Here is a 17173-nt window from a genome sequence, read left to right on the forward strand (position 1 = left end):
ACGGGCCCAGCCGCTCCGCGGCACGTGGGATCTTCCCAGACCGGGGCACGAACCCATGTCCCCTGCATTGGCAGGCGGACTCTCAACCACTGCGCCACCAGGGAAGCCCCAACAACACCATTATTAATATTAACAAATAAGTAACAAACATTAGGAAAATGTTAAATGAGTTTTTGTACATCTGTATGATAGACTATCAGTGGAGCCATTAACAATTATGATATAAAGAATGAAATGAGAAATGCTTATTATAAAGTTAAAATGATTTAGTGCATAAAACTGTATATTCAATTTGATATCTATGATTACCTGTGCCTGTCTTGATTGAGAGATGCATTGAAAAAAAAAACTGAAAGAAAAAAAGACTGAAAAATCAAAATATTAGGAATGGTTATATGAGTTACTGAATCATTGAATTTATGGATTTTTTCTTCTCTATGCACTTCTTTTCTACTACGAGTATATATATAAAATACTTTTAAACTAAGAGGACAAAATAAAAGTTATGAGACAAAAAAACCATTATGAGACAAAATGGGGGGAGGTAGGTCTCTCTCAGACCAGGACTAAGTCCATTTTTCTCTGTGCTTTGCTGAGAGATTATCGTATTTGGCCTTAATAAAAATCCTGTGAGATAAAGTACCTTTGGGGAAATTGAAATGAAAGAGAATAAGCGATTCACCAAAGATTATATAGTTAATAAATTTAGATACGTCTAGAAGCTGAGTCTTTTGATATCTAACCCAATATTCTTTTCACTGTATTTTTAATGAACTTTCTGTAACTGTACTTGATATGTTATTATTATAAGCTTCTTTAGGCCAAGACTATAGTTCTCATCTTTATATTCCCTTTAGTGTCTGCTGTAGGTACCTTGACCATAGTAGATATGCAGTAGATATTTTTAATTGGATCATAATTGGCCAAAATTATTAAAGGGTACAAAAGGGAAATAGATTTTCATAAAAGAAAACTGAGGCTATGGTAAAAATCTTTAGAAAGCTCATTCCTTTTCACCATTTCACTCTGTTTCTCCCTTCCTAACTCCCTTTTTCCTGTAATTAATTCATAGCATCTCTGACCCTTTTTATTGCCTTCTTAGGCTAAATAAAGGAAAACTACTTCTAGCACTTTAGACCATTTTCAGTATCCAGGAAATCCTGTAACACATGAGTTTATTCTCATGCAGTATGATTAGGAATGGGGAATTGGGAGAAAGCTTGTGAACCATTGGCATATTGAGTGTTAGAGGTAAGTATTCTTATGGATTCTAAATCATTTCTCATTAAAAATACATAGAATTTAAGTTAAGAATGCTGGATTTACACTGAGGAAACACCTGCTCAGTTTCTAAAAAGCCAACTCTCTAATGTTATCCCCAGTGCTAGTCATAATAAAGGTTTATAAAGTACATCTCTGCATAGAATAAAAATATGCCAGCTACTGCATGCCTTTGGATCTGAGAACCTTGGGTTATCTCAGTAATCAATGATCTTTACCATTAATGTTAGTTACAGAGAACCTTCAGAATGGAGGCCATGTGGAAGAGTAGAAAGATTTGTGGACTGATGTAGAGAACAAATGTATGGACACCAAGGGAAGAAAGCGGGGAGCGGGGGTGGTGGTGGGATGAATTGGGAGATTGGGATTGACATATATACACTAATATGTATAAAATAGATAGCTAGGGCTTCCCTGGTGGTGCAGTGGTTAAGAATCCGCCTGCCAGTGCAGGGGATACGGATTTGAGCCCTGGTCCAGGAAGATCCCACATGCCGCTGAGAAACTAAGCCCATGTGCCACAACTACTGAAGCCCGCCTGCCTAGAGCCTGTGCACTGCCACAAAGAGTAACCCCCGCTCACCACAACTAGAGAAAACCCGCGCGCAGCAACAAAGACCCAATGCAGCCATAAATAAATAAACAAATAAATACATAAATAAATAGCTAATAAGAACCTGCTGTATTAAAAAATTTTTAATTTAATTAAAAAAAAAGATTTGTGGACTGGTGAAATCAGATTTAATTTTGATTTCTAGTCCTGGCTTAGCCATTAGCTAGTTATATGACTTTGGAACTCCCCCCACAAATACTTTTTGAAGAAAAGAAAGTTATAAATAAGTTATAAAATAAGTGTGATTTTAAATGTATTATTAGCTTTTCTGGAACTCAGTTTTTCTATAAAATCAAGAGGGTGGGTTATCTAGCTGAGGTTTGAAGTCTCTTCCAACTATAAAAATTCAAATTCTAAAACATCATATTATTCTAAGTAGAAAATAATTTAAGAATCATGGGTATTTGTTCTAGAATATCAGGAAGCAAAAGGTTGGGGTACCAGAATATCATTAAATACAAGCTAAAATGTCAAGTACATGAGAACACATGAACTTACAGGTCTTCAGTTTGAACTTTAGCTATTGGCATTTGTTTGAAAAGCTATAGTATATTGAATAATAAGAAAAGGAATGCAGCTGTGCAGAAATTCCACACTACGTGCCCCTGAGCCTTGGCCTCTCCATGGGCGGGGGCAGCAATTGAGGGCTGAGGTGCCCAGGGCCGGGGCAGATGTGGCCAGGCCATGCTAGGTGTCCTCATGCCTGCCGTGGGCCAGCCAGCCTCAGCAGTACCCACACTGGTGGGCCGCTCCCACTTCCTAGTCTCTACCGTCTGGTTCTGCTGATGCTGGAGAAACTCCCAAAGCTCTGATCTAATCTTCTTCTCAGCCCACAAGGGAAGTTCCCCTATTTTCCACCTGGCCTGTGGGGACAGTGTAAACTAGGTCTCAGAAGTAGGCAGAAGCTACATAAGGAGAAAAAAATGGGACAAAGAAGAAAGACCCAAGGGAGAAGGGAAGAAAAGGAAATTGGGTGGGGAGGGGGAGACAAGGAGAGGAAGTCAACTAAGGGACCAGTGAGAGGAGACTGGGATGAAGGAGAGCAGCACACACCCCTGCGCCTTGGCACGTCTGTCAGGGCTTGACCTGCAAAGGTCAGGACACCTGCAGTCTCCTAACTGTGAATATACGAGTATACCCATCTTCATCAGGCATGAAGTTTCAGGCAAGGAAGCAAGAGTTAGACCCCTTGAATTAACTAGTCAGCTTCCAGAGAGCTCCCTTTCTGCTACAGAGCTTATTGCCCAGGAGACAAAACTACGTCCTCATGCTGCTAACTTCTGCCTGCCCTCCCCGGGTGCACTGTGCTGGAGACAGTGCTAAAGCCTTGGCCTCACTCTAACCACTCTCATTTTCTTTTTCTAAAAGTTTTGTTTCCCAAATATTAATCACCTTGTTTTTTTGTATTGCTGAATATAAGCTTTTTAAAATTTACAAGTGGAACTGATGTGATGTATGTGGTGGAACCTTGTGAGGTTTGTACAACGCAGGTGAGTTGTATATTTCGGTGGCCCCACTTCCCTATACTTGGATCCTGGAGAGCATCCACTCTGCCTTCGCACCATGGGAGGCACTCTGGGGAGTTTAGAAACCGTGGTCCTTACCCACAAGGAACTTAACTGCTTCTTGCAAAACAAAACTGAAGCATGTAATCATGACACAGAAAAATTAACTTTAAGTTATGTGATCTACTTCACTTAACGGAAGGTTGTGAATCACACCCCTTTTGTTGTTCTCTATTGTTTTTAACAGTCAGCCCAGATCATTTGGTGTGAGTTTCTGAAAGCCAGCTTCTTTCAGGAGTGCTTCGAAAGCATTAGGACGGTCACAACAAGTTGCATTTATCTTTCAGCATGTGAAGTCAGAGAGACTTTTCAGACTGTTCATTTAAGCTGGGTGTTTTTCCTTTTCATACTATCAAGTTCACATACCTAATTTTTGTTCTGGCATCTATTTTTAACAATTAGAATGAATAGTCTAATTGTAAATTTCCATTTTCTCACGTATCCGACTTCCATCCTCAAGTCTCCTGAAACTGCTTCTGCTCAGATCATGCAAGACCTCCTTGTTGCCGAATCCAGTGGTTACATTTCAGTTAAACCCTCTTTCTATTTGATCTGAAATTATTGGTACCTCACTTTCATCTTCTCTAAACCCTTCTCTCCTTAGTTACTATAACACCAGTCTTTCCTGTTTTATTTTTTTTTCTGCCTCTATAATTGCTCCTTCTCAATTGTCTTTCTAGACTCCTCTTCCTCTGTTTAAAAGATGATGGTATTCTCCAGAGTTTGTTCCCCAAACCCAGTATATCTCTCTCATCTCAGACCTCTTTCCTTAGCTTGCAACCTGTAGTCAACCACTTATTGGACATTTTTACGGTTATGGGTACCCCCCCTATATCCAGTCATTCACTTAACTATGTCTATTCTACCACCTTAACAGCCCTCCACACCATCCCTCCTCTGTACCTCACTGTTGTTTCCAGTAGTGCCACCGGGTCCTTGTCCTGGACTCCATGCCTAAGAGTGTTCCACTCTGGTTTTCCTTCAGTTTTGCCATTCCTTATGGGGTGAGGAGTCTGTAGAGCCAAAGAGATGTGTCTGCCCTGCCCATCACCACTTTCAAGCTACACAAGACCCCAGGAATCCCTGCAACATACCTCGTTCCCAGGCCTGTTCTTCCAAGAATGAACTGCATCCCTGGGGTGTGCTCCCTAGGCCCAAGGGGTAGCTAAGGGGCAGGTGTTTGGAACGGGATAGATGGAGCTTGGATGGAGTTGGACCTTAAGGTTCATGTGCATGTATGCACAGCCCCTGATGTTGTAGATCAGAACCAGAGGTCAGAGGAGAAAGAGGGTGTGCAGAGACCTCTACCGGTACTCTTGTCCCAGGCCCCACAAGCTTAGACCTAATTATTGCCTTGTTTTCCTTTATATTCCTGATACAGTACTGGTAGGTGACTCTTCAACTACTCTACTTAAAGAGCTTTAGCTTTTTAATTTTATATTCCCATGTACCCATTGCTATCACAGTGCCTACCCAATACACAGTGAATACTCAGTACATCTTTGTTAAATGAATTAAATAATACAACTTGTATTGAACCATTTATAATTATTTCCTCTCCTTAACTGTTATTTTAAAGAATTTACGGTAATGTTTGTATGATTTTATTATGTCTTAGGGCCAGCACTTTTCCAGAAAAAAAAAAAACCTCTATGCATTACTATTAAATGGGAAAACAAGACTTCATATATATAACTGAATTATTTTTAAATGTATTTTTACAAACAAGTTAATTTCATAAAATAAGGTAAGTTTTTTTTCCCAAGGCTTTTAATTTTTTTTAACATCTTTATTGGAGTATACTTGCTTTACAATGGTATGTTAGTTTCTGCTTTATAATAAAGTGAATCAGCTATACATACACACATATCCCCATATCTCCTCCCTCTTGCGTCTCCCTCCCATCCTCCCTATCCCACCCCTCTAGGTGGTCACAAAGCACCAAGCTGATCTTCCTGTGCTATGTGACTGCTTCCCACTAGCTATCTATTTTACATTTGGTGGTGTATATATGTCCATGCCACTCTCTCACTTCATCCCAGCTTACCCTTCCCCCTCCCCATGTCCTCAAGTCCATTCTCTACGTCTGCATCTTTATTCCTGTCCTGCCCCTCAGTTCTTCAGAACCATTTTTTTTTTAGATTCCATATATATGTGTTAGCATACGGTATTTGTCTTTCTCTTTCTGACTTACTTCACTCTGTATGACAGACTCTAGGTCCATCCACCTCACTACAGATAACTCAATTTCATTTCTTTTTATGGCTGAGTAATATTCCATTGTATATATGTGCCACATCTTCTTTATCCATTCATCTGTTGATGGACACTTAGGTTGCTTCCACGTCCTGGCTATTGTCAGTAGAGCTGCAATAAACACTGTGGTACATGACTCTTTTTGAATTATGGTTTTCTCAGGGTATATGCACAGTAGTGAGATTGCTGGGTCGTATGGTAGTTCTACTTTTAGGGTTTTTTTGTTTTTTGGGGGTTTTTTTTTGCGGTACGTGGACCTCTCACTGTTGTGGCCTCTCCCGTTGCGGAGCACAGGCTCCGGACGCACAGGCTCAGCAGCCATGGCTCACGGGCCTAGTCGCTCCATGGCATGTGGGATCTTCCCAGACCGGGGCATGAACCCGTGTCCCCTGCATCGGCAGGCGGACTCTCAACCACTGCACCACCATGGAAGCCCTACTTTTAGTTTTTTAAGGAACCTCCATACTGTTCTCCATAGTGGCTGTATCAATTTACATTCCCACCAACAGTGCAAGAGGGTTCCCTTTTCTCCACACCCTCTCCAGCATTTATTGTTTGTAGATTTTTTGATGATGGCCATTCTGACTGGTGTGAGGGGATACCTCACTGTAGTTTTGATTTGCATTTCTCTAATAATTAGTGATGTTGAGCATCCTTTCATGTGTTTGTTGGCAATCTGTATATCTTCTTTGGAGAAATGTCTATTTAGGTCTTCTGCCCATTTTTGCATTGGGTTGTTTGTTTTTTTTGATATTGAGCTGCATGAGCTGCTTGTAAATTTTGGAGATTAATCCTTTGTCAGTTGCTTCACTTGCAAATATTTTCTCCCATTCAGACTATACTACAAAGCTACAGTAATCAAGACAGTATGGTACTGGCACAAAAACAGATATATAGATCAATGGAACAGGATAGAAAGCCCAGAGATAAACCCACGCACATATGGTCACCTTATTTTTGATAAAGGAGACAAGAATATACAGTGGAGAAAAGACAGCCTCTTCAATAAGTGGTGCTGTGAAAACTGGACAGCTACATGTAAAAGAATGAAATTAGAACACTCCTTAACACTGTACACAAAAATAAACTCAAAATGGATTAAAGACCTAAATGTAAGGCCAGACACTATCAAACTCTTAGAGGAAAACATAGGCAGAATACTCCATGACGTAAATCACAGCAAGATCCTTTATGACCCACCTCCTAGAGAAATGGAAATAAAAACAAAAATAAATAAATGGGACCTAATGAAACTTAAAAGCTTTTGTACAGCAAAGGAAAATATAAACAAGATGAAAAATAGGGTAAGTTAATGGTAGGTGATGGAAACCAGTGTCAGGCAAACATGAAAATCTTTATATTACAGATTGGTGTTATGCCATGATTACCAGATGGCAGTGCTTATAACCACCTAGTAAGTGCCAGACCCTGAGCAACTCTAGGATATAGGTGCAAGAAGGAGCAGAACTAAGTTCTGGAAAATTTAAAGATGCTGGGAAAAGCAGGCACTGGATTTCCTGCTAGGTTTCCCATGAATTCAGAGGGTAACCCAAAATCCTGTAGGTCCCAGTTCTCCTACTGAGCTCATTTATGAGGAGTGCATTTATTTATGATGACTGTAATGCAAAAAAGCACTTACTTATTTAAATTAGAATAATTTTTAAAAACCAAAACAGCTTGTTTTTCACTATGATTTTTCACTTTGATAATTCATGTTTTAGGTTGGCCTTCCAAGTTCGGTGACCTTTTAGACTTAGTAGCCATCTGAAATGTCCCTAGTGCTATACGTGCTCTGGATACTTACTTTACCAGGTATACATGTTATAGTGAGAAATGTTCTGATCTGAGAATTGAGTAAACTGGACTTGGATGACGCTTACATTATCTCAAGCTTACATGTTCTATGACTCTTATGTTTGCTGCTTGGAAAATAGTCTATTCATGATTTCACTGAGAAGTAGCAAAGAGTTAAGCCATGGCAATGATTTGAGTTTTGTACCTTAACTTTCAGGATTCATACTGTTTTATCAAGTTTTTTTTTTTAATATGTCGTTTCTTCCATGTTCTCCTTATACTCAACATTTTTAGGCATAGTAAAACTTACTCATTACAACCCTTCTCCTTCTAGATGAGATGAGTCTTTCAGGAACACCTCATTAAAGGTGTTAAATGTCAAAGCAGTTACCTTTATGAGCCATCATGCGTCGTTTGATTATTGTACCATCACGAGTCATGATTAAAACCACTTAATGACAGTGTTTCAAGAATATTTCTGTGATGAAATTTCTGTGTGACAGCTGGGGACCCTCTGGCATTTGGAGGAGGTATTTGGTTTATAAGCAGCTTAATTGTGTCTGTCATCTAGAAAATAGTTCCCCTTACACAAGCAAAACTTTAAATGTCTTTGGTTTTCTTAATTTAGTAACATTAACGATGCTTGAAGCCATTTTGCCTTCGAATAACTTTTCCAACATATACAAAGATTTGAGCAGATGTAATTCACATATTTCACTTCCCACTCACTTATGCTTTACATTAGGACCCTACCTCTCCTCACATGCCTGTTTATTATTTCCTTGTACATTCAAAAAACTTTTTCTGAGTAGCTTAAGGTGGTACTTGTTAAAAAGAGGATCTGGCACCCACATGATTACTGAAAAGCAAAAGGAACAGAAAGAAAAAGTAGTTAGTATCATGTGTATGACACATACACTGTTCCTTCCCTTTCCTCTACCTCCAAGGCAGAAGAGGTTGACTCACTTCCCATTCTTGTCTGTGCTTTTTGGACTTCTGGCTTCTTTTCTCCTTCAAGGCTACTCTTGAATGTGAATGTATGTTTTGGGGGTGGAGGAAGAAATGTGGGAAAAGGGTTTTCACATTCCGTGTTCAGCAGGGAACAGGATAGAGCACTGAATAGAATAGTGAGGAAGGATGAGAAAGAGAACAACTGGAATGGAAGCAAGAAACTACTTTTCACTAACCCTTACAATTAAAGCCATGGTCAGAGAATTGGGACTGGAAGGGACCTAGTAATCTGTAATTATAGTACCTTAACCTAACAAATGCTCAAGGCATGAGTATTCAATTTAAACTAATCTCATCATTTTAGAGGAGAAGGAATGGAATCGTACAAAGACATATTACCCAGGGCCATTCAACTAGTTAGGTGCAGGCTAGATCCTCTGATTCCTCTTCCATTAGAAGATTCTATAATGATTACTTTCTTTTTTGTATTTCCATCACCTGGCACAGAGTAGGTGTGAAATGTTGAGCTCAACTGACTGTGTTATTTGTAGGGCTGGTGGCACTTACTAGGTCTCTGTGAGTGGCAGTCTAATAGAGTATGGATTTGGGAGTCAGACCTGGGTCTAAATCTTAGCTTGCCTGTTAGCACTTGGGCAAGTTTCTTTATCTTTCCAAGCCAAAGCTTTCACACCTCAATAAATGGGGATAATAATAGCTTCCACATAGTGTTGTGATAACAAATGAAACAAGTTATTGGAAGTATTTAGTTTGGAATGTGACACAAATCAGAGGCTTTGGTAAATATTTGTGAAATGAATAAGGGGTGACTATTGCTGTATTTTATCTCCCTCACAGAGAGTCACCATACTTTACGTTTCAGGTGTGTCATAGTCTTTACAGATATGTATTCTTATTGCCATAGGTAACTGCAGTGTGGCTAACTTCTTTTTGTCTAGAAGATTCCTGTCTCAGCTACCTCACAGCCTTTTAATTTGTTTGATTGCAGACTAATCCATGCAGGACAGCTGTTAAATGGATTGGCAGGTCCGACTGTAATGAACGCAGCTCCATTCCTCTCCACAACGTGGTTCTCTGCAGATGAGCGGGCCACTGCCACAGCTATTGCATCAATGCTCAGTTATCTTGGGGGAGCATGTGCATTTTTAGTTGGACCACTTGTTGTTCCAGCTCCCAATGGGACGGCGCCTCTTCTTGCTTCAGAGAATAGCAGGGCCCACATTAAAGATCGCATAGAGACTGTATTATATGCAGGTATTTTGAAGTTTATTTTCTTCCTGTTATATTTTGTCTTTGATCCCCATCATCTTCACTCTACTTTTTGTATACCAGATCACTTATGAAATGGAGGACTAATCCATACATATTCATATATGTGCTTTCCTTTCATGTAATATGGAGATGCCTATTTAAAACTAACCCTTTCTTGGAAGTTATTAAGTTTAAAATGTATTATTGCTACAGGTAAGGTTATTTCTTAACTTTGCTCTTCCCGTCCATTTACAGTTAAGCACTGTATAACGCATTGTCTGGTGTCTTTTCTAGATATCAGTATAAAAAACTGAACATCATGATCCACGATAAATATTTGTTAAGCATCTGTTGGTAGGTGTTAAGCCCATTTTCTCCCTTGCAGTTTCCCTGTTATTGGCCATGTTCTCTGACCTTATAAACCTATATCACCCATGATTTATCCTTTTCATTTACTACTCTCTGTATGTTTAGTCTGTTAATAAGGGATGTTGATCTTTTCAAAGTATTCTCCTGGGTCCTTTTTCTTTATTTCTAGAGTCAAGCCCTAGTCCACTCTTAGATCTCCTTAAATATATCCCCTCTCCCCATGTGCCTGCTTATTATTTCCTTCTGCATTCAGAAAACTTTTTATAAGTGTTTACTATATATCAAGGACCTTGCTAAGCACTGGGATTTGGTAAGATCACTGATGAGATCATTATAATACAAATAAGGATATACAGAGCTTAGAAGGCCTAATTGACCTGGCTTTGGGGAGAAGTTGAGGAGTCAGGGAAGGCTTCACTAGGAATGTGATAATTAAAACTAAGAATTTCATAGGAGTTCACTGAATGTTCAAGCAGGTTAAGGTTCCTTATAGAAGGAACAGCAACTGAGAAGGCAGAGAAGGTATGAGAGAGCTCAGTATGTCGAGGGAACTGCACGTAATTTGCTGTGACTAGAGTAGTGTAAATATGTGTTTGGGTGTAGGTAGCAAGTGGCAGAAAATGAGACTGGAAAGATAAAGGACCAGATTATGATGCACTTCATATTAGTTCATGTATTTACTTATTAATTTAACAAATATATTTTGAACTCCTCTGTATCTGTCAGCGTGCTAGGCACTGAAGTAACATGGTTCCTGACCAGACAGAACTTACAGTGTCCCAAAGGATACAGACAAACAGTTGTAAAACAGGGTTATAAGGGCTATAACCAAAGACCTACAGTTGCTTTGAGAGCTCAGAGGAGAAGCACCTAACCAGATTTTGGTGGTCAAGTAGAGCTTCCTGGAGTTGCAGCATCTAATTTGGAACCTGACGGATGAGTTAGCTAACTATAATGGGCAGAAGGAAGAATACATTAGAAAGACAGAGAGAACCATGGAGGAGAAGCCCAGTAACGGCAGGGAGAGCCTGCTGCATTCAAGCAACTGAAAACCCAGAGTAGCTTAGATCTGGTGAGAGTGGTGATAGATGAAGCCAGAGAGGTAAGCCATACCACGCAAGCCTTCTAAGCAGAAGTAAAGGGTTTGAAGTTCATCGTGTTGTAGGCAAAGGCCACATTCTGGAGAATTTTACACTAGAGAGTTCTATAATGGAATTTACATTTCAAAACATTGGCCTGGCCAAAATGTTCGTTCCGGTTTTTCTGGAACATGGAGAAACCCAAATGAACATTTTGGCCAACCCAGTAGGATTTGGAGGGAATAAAGGTGAAATTAGAGGTGGTGGCAGTAAATAAAGCATTTACCCCCCTGTAGACAGCTCACTCCTTTTCTTTTCTTTTTTTTGGGGGGGGGACCCAATGTTATTGATGCACAGGAAATTTGATATTTTCTGCTTACATTACTCTTCAGTCTCCCACTTTATTATATAGGAAAAGGCATGACCATTTTTTAAAATTTAATTTTATTTATTTTTTTATACAGCAAGTTCTTATTAGTCATCCATTTTATACACATCAGTGTATACATGTCAATCCCAATCTCCCAATTCATCACACCACCACCACCCCCAGCGCTTCCCCCTTAGGTGTCCATACATTTGTTCTCTACTTCTCTATTTCTGCCCTGCAAACCGGTTCATCTGTACCATTTTTCTAGGTTCCACATATATGCATTAATATATGATATTTGTTCTTCTATTTCTGACTTACTTCACTCTGTATGACAGTCTCTAGATCTATCCATGTCTCTACAAATGACCCAATTTCGTTCCTTTTTATGGCTAAGTAATATTCCATTGTATATGTGTACCACATCTTCTTTATCCATTTGTCTGTCAGTGGGCATCTAGGTTGCTTCCATGACCTGGCTATTGTAACTAGTGCTGCAGTGAACATTGGGGTGCATGTGTCTTTTTGAATTATGGTTTTCTTTGGGTATATGCCCAGTAGTGGGATTGCTGGGTCATATGATTTAAAAACTATTTTTAGTTTCTAAGGAACCTCCATCCTGTTCTCCATAGTGGCTGTATCAATTCACATTCCCACCAACAGTGCAAGAGGGTTCCCTTTACCCCACACCAACTCCAGAATTTGTTGTTTGTAGATTTTCTGATGATGCCCATTCTAATCCGTGTGAGGTGATACCTCATTGTAGTTTTGGTTTGCATTTCTCTAATAATTAGTGATGTTCAGCAGCTTTTCATGTGCTTCTTGGCCATCTGTATGTCTTCTTTGGAGAAATGTCTATTTAGGTCTTCTGCCCATTTTTGGATTGGGTTGTTTGTTTTTCTAATATTGAGCTGCATGAGCTGTTTATAAATTTTGGAGATTAATCCTTTGTCCATTGATTCATTTGCAAATATTTTCTCCCATTCTGAGGGTTGTCTTTTTGTCTTGTTTATGGTTTCCTTTGCTGTGCAAAAGCTTTTAAGTTTCATTAGGTCCCATTTGTTTATTTTTGTTTTTATTTCCATTACTCTAGGAGTTGGATCAAAAAAAATCTTGCTGTGATTTATGTCAAAGAGTGTTCTTCCTCCGTTTTCCTCTAAGAGTTTTATAGTTTCCACTCTTACATTTAGGTCTCTAATCCATTTTGAGTTTATTTTTGTGTATGGTTAGGGAGGGTTCTAATTTCATTCTTTTACATGTAGCTGTCCAGTTTTCCCAGCACCACTTATTGAAGAAGGTGTCTTTTCTCCATTGTATATCATTGCCTCCTTTGTCATAGATTAGGTGACCCTAGGTGCGTGGGTTTATCGCTGGGCTTTCTATCTTGTTCCATTGATCTATATTTCTGTTTTTGTGCCAGTGCCATATTGTCTTGATTACTGTAGCTTTGTAGTATAGTCTGAAGTCAGGGAGTCTGGTTCCTCCAGCTCCATTTCTTTCCCTCAAGACTGTTTTGGCTATTCGGGGTCTTTTGTGTCTCCATACACATTTTAAGATTTGTGTTCTAGTTCTGTAAAAAAATGCCATTGGTAATTTGATAGGGATTACACTGAATATGTAGATTGCTTTGGGTAGTATAGTCATTTTCACAATATTGATTCTTCCAATCCAAGAACATGGTTTATCTCTCCATCTGTTTGTATCACCTTTAATTTCTTTCATCAGTGTCTTACAGTTTTCTGCATATAGGTCTCTTGTCTCCCTAGGTAGGTTTATTCCTAGGTATTTTATTCTTTCTGTTGCAATGGTGAATGGGATTGTTTCCTTAATTTCTCTTTCAGATTTTTCATTATTAGTGTATAGGAATGCAAGAGATTTCTGTGCATTTATTTTGTATCCTGCAACTTTACCAAATTCATTGATTAGCCCTAGTAGTTTTCTGGTGACATCTTGAGGATTCTCTGTGTATAGTATCATGTCATCTGCAAACAGTGACAGTTTGACTTCTCCTTTCCAATTTATATTTCTTTTTCGTCTCTGATGCTTTGGCTAGGACTTCCAAAACTAAGTTGAATAACAGTGGTGAGAGTGGACATCCTTGTCTTGTTCCTGATCCTAGAGGAAATGCTTTCACTTTTTCACCATTGAGAATGATGTTTGCTGTGGGTTTGTCATATATGGCCTTTACTATGTTGAAGTAGGTTACCTCTGTGCCCACTTTCTGGAGAGTTTTTATCATAAATGGGTGTTGAATTTTGTCAGAAGTTTTTTCTGCATCTATTGAGATGATCATATGGTTCTTATTCTTCAATTTGTTAATATGGTGTATCATATTGATTTGCTTATATTGAAGAATCCTTGCATCGCTGGGATAAATCCCACTTGATCATGGTGTATGATCCTTTTAATGTGTTGTTGAGGAATTTTATTTTGTTTTATTTTTTTTGAGGTACGCGGGCCTCTCACTCTTGTGGCCTCTCCCATTGCAGAGCACAGCCTCCAGACACACAGCCTCAGCGGCCATGGCTCACGGGCCTAGCCGCTCTCTGGCGTGTGGGATCTTCCCGGACTGGGGCACGAACCCATGTCCCCTGCATCAGCAGGCAGACTCTCAACCACTGCGCCACCAGGGAAGCCCCTTGTTGAGAATTTTTGCATCTATATTCATCAGTGATATTGGTCTGTCATTTTCTTTTTTTGTAGTATCTTTGTCTGGTTTTGGTATCAGGGTGATGGTGGCCTCATAGAATGAGTTTGGGAGAGTTCCTTGCTCTGCAATTTTTTGGAAGAATTTGAGAAGGATGGGTGTTAGCTCTTCTCTAAATGTTTGAGAGAATTCACCTGTGCAGCCATCTGGTCCTGGACTTTTGTTTGTTGGAAGATTTTTAATCACAGTTGCAATTTCATTACTTGTGATTGTTCTGTTCATAGTTTCTATTTCTTGTTCAGTCTCGGAAGGTTATACCATTCTAAGAATTTGTCCATTTCATCCAGGTTGTCCATTTTATTGGCATAGAGTTACTTGTAGTAGTCTCTTAGGATGCTTTATATTTCTGTGGTGTCTGTTGTAACTTCTCCTTCTTCATTTCTAATTTTATTGATTTGAGTCCTCTCCCTCTTTTTCTTGACGAGTCTGGCTAAAGGTTTATCAATTTTGTTTATCTTCTCAAAGAACCAGCTTTTAGTTTTATTGATCTTTGCTATTGTTTTCTTTGTTTCTATTTCATTTATTTCTGCTCTGATCTTTATGATTTCTTTCCTTCTGCTAACTTTGGGTTTTGTTTGTTCTTCTTCCTCTAGTTCCTTTAGGTGTAAGGTTAGATTGTTTATTTGAGATTTTTCTTGTTTCTTGAGGTAAGCTTGTATAGCTATAAACTTCTCTCAGAACTGCTTTTGCTGCATCCCATAGGTTTTGGATCTTCGTGTTTTCATTGTCATTTGTCTCTAGGTATTTTTTGATTTCCTCTTTGATTTCTTCAGTGATCTCTTGGTTATTTAGTAACGTATTGTTTAGCCTCCATGTGTTTTGTGTTTTTTACGTTTTTTTCCCTGTAATTCATTTCTAATATCATAGCGTTTTGGTCAGAAAAGATGCTTGATATGATTTCAGTTTTCTTAAATTTACTGAGATTTGATTTGTGACCCAAGATGTGATCTATCCTGGAGAATGTTCCATGCGCACTTGAGAAGAACATGTAATCTGATGTTTTTGGATGGAATGTCGTATAAATGTCAATTAAATCTATGTGGTCTATTGTGTCATTTAAAGCTTGTGTTTCCTTATTAATTTTCTGTTTGGGTGATCTGTCCATTGGTGAAAGTGAGGTGTTCAAGTCCCCCACTATTATTGTGTTTCTGTCGATTTCCTCTTTTATAGCTGTTAGCAGTTGCCTTATGTATTGAGGTGCTCCTATGTTGGTTGCATATATATTTATAATAGTTATATCTTCTTCTTGGATTGATCTCTTGATCATTATGGAGCGTCCTTCCTTGTCTCTTGTAACATTCTTTATTTTAAAGTCTATTTTATCTGATATGAGTATTGCTACTCCAGCTTTCTTTTGATTTCCATTTGCATGGAATATCTTTTTCCATCCCCTCACTTTCAGTCTGTATGTGTCCCTAGGTCTGAAGTGGGTCTCTTGTAGACAGCATATACATGGGTCTTGCTTTTGTATCCATTCAGCCAGCCTGTGTCTTTTGGTTGGAGCATTTAATCCTTTTACATTTAAGGTAATTATCTATATGTATGTTCCTGTTACCATTTTCTTAATTGTTTTGGGTTTGTTTTAGTAGGTTCTTTTCTTCTCTTGTGTTTCCCACTTAGAGAAGTTCCTTTAGCATTTGTTGTAGAGCTGGTTTGGTGGTGCTGAAGTTTCTTAGCTTTTGCTTGTCTGTAAAGCTTTTCATTTCTCCATCGAATCTGAATGAGATCCTTGCTGGGTAGAGCAATCTTGGTTGTTGGTTCTTCCCTTTCATCACTTAAAGTATATCATGCCACTCTCTTCTGGTTTGTAGAGTTTCTGCTGAGAAATCAGCTGTTAACCTTATGGGAGTTCCCTAGTCTGTTATTTGTCATTTTTCCCTTGCTGCTTTCAATAATTTTTCTTTAAGTTTTACCAGTTTGATTACTGTGTGTCTCGGCGTGTATCTCCTTGGGTTTATCCTGTATGGGACTGTCTGCGCTTCCTGGACTTGAGTGGCTATTTCCTTTCTCATGTTAGGGAAGTTTTCAACTATAATCTCTTCAAATATTTTCTCTCTGTCTTCTCCCTCTGGGAGAAGCTGAATGTTTTTGCGTTTAACGTTGTCCCAGAGGTCTCTTAAGCTGTCTTCATTTCTTTTCATTCTTTTTTCTTTATTCTATTCTGCAGCAGTGAATTCCACCATGCTGTCTTCCAGGTCACTTATCCGTTTTTCTGCCTCAGTTATTCTGCTGTTGATTCCTTCTAGTGTAGTTTTCATTTCAGTTATTGTATTGTTCATCTCTGTTTGTTTGTTCTTTAATTCTTCTAAATCTTTGTTAAACATTTCTTGCATCTTCTTGATCTTTGCTTCCATTCTTTTTCCGAGGTCCTGGATCATGTTCACTATCATTATTCTGAATTCTTTTTCTGGAAGGTTGCCTATCTCCGCTTCATTTAGTTGTTTTTCTGAGGTTTTATCTTGTTCCTTCATCTGGTACATGGCCCCTGCCTTTTCATATTGTCTGTCTTTCTGTGAATGTGGTTTTTGTTCCACAGGCTGCAGGATTGTAATTCTTCTTACTCATACTCGACAGCTCACTCCTTTTAAAGAAAGAAGTTGAAATGTAGAAGTAAATAAGTAAATAAAACTGAAAGTAGGTAAAACATAAATTTTAAAGTTTATTTTTGTTATATCATTCTTTTTATTAAAAGCTTAAGCAATCATTATATCTTTTAAATGACTAGATTTTAGGCATTATTGGGCATGTATTAATGCTCTACATCCTCTGCCTTATGGTTCCCATGCAGTCAAGCAGAAACCCCCACTCAGAGCTTCTAGCTATTGCTTCAGTGCTTTTGTATTTTCCAGTTTGCCTCCCTGAGATAATGTCCCATGACCCTTCATTCCATTAAAAAATATTTTGCTTAGAATCATGATC

At 38.8% G+C, this 17173-nt stretch overlaps 1 protein-coding gene across 1 annotated transcript in view; it reads left to right on the forward strand.

Moving 5' to 3' along the window:
* The window catches only part of SLC49A4 (solute carrier family 49 member 4), a 95020-nt gene that overhangs the window by 20057 nt on the left and 57790 nt on the right, over nucleotides 1-17173 (forward strand). Inside the window, exon 3 of the mRNA XM_060099012.1 lies at nucleotides 9467-9732. Within this exon, the coding sequence (XP_059954995.1) occupies nucleotides 9467-9732 (266 nt within the window). The remainder of the gene's footprint in view (nucleotides 1-9466; nucleotides 9733-17173) is intronic.

This window comes from Mesoplodon densirostris, chromosome 5 (genome assembly GCF_025265405.1).
Source record: "Mesoplodon densirostris isolate mMesDen1 chromosome 5, mMesDen1 primary haplotype, whole genome shotgun sequence".
NCBI lineage: Eukaryota > Metazoa > Chordata > Mammalia > Artiodactyla > Ziphiidae > Mesoplodon > Mesoplodon densirostris.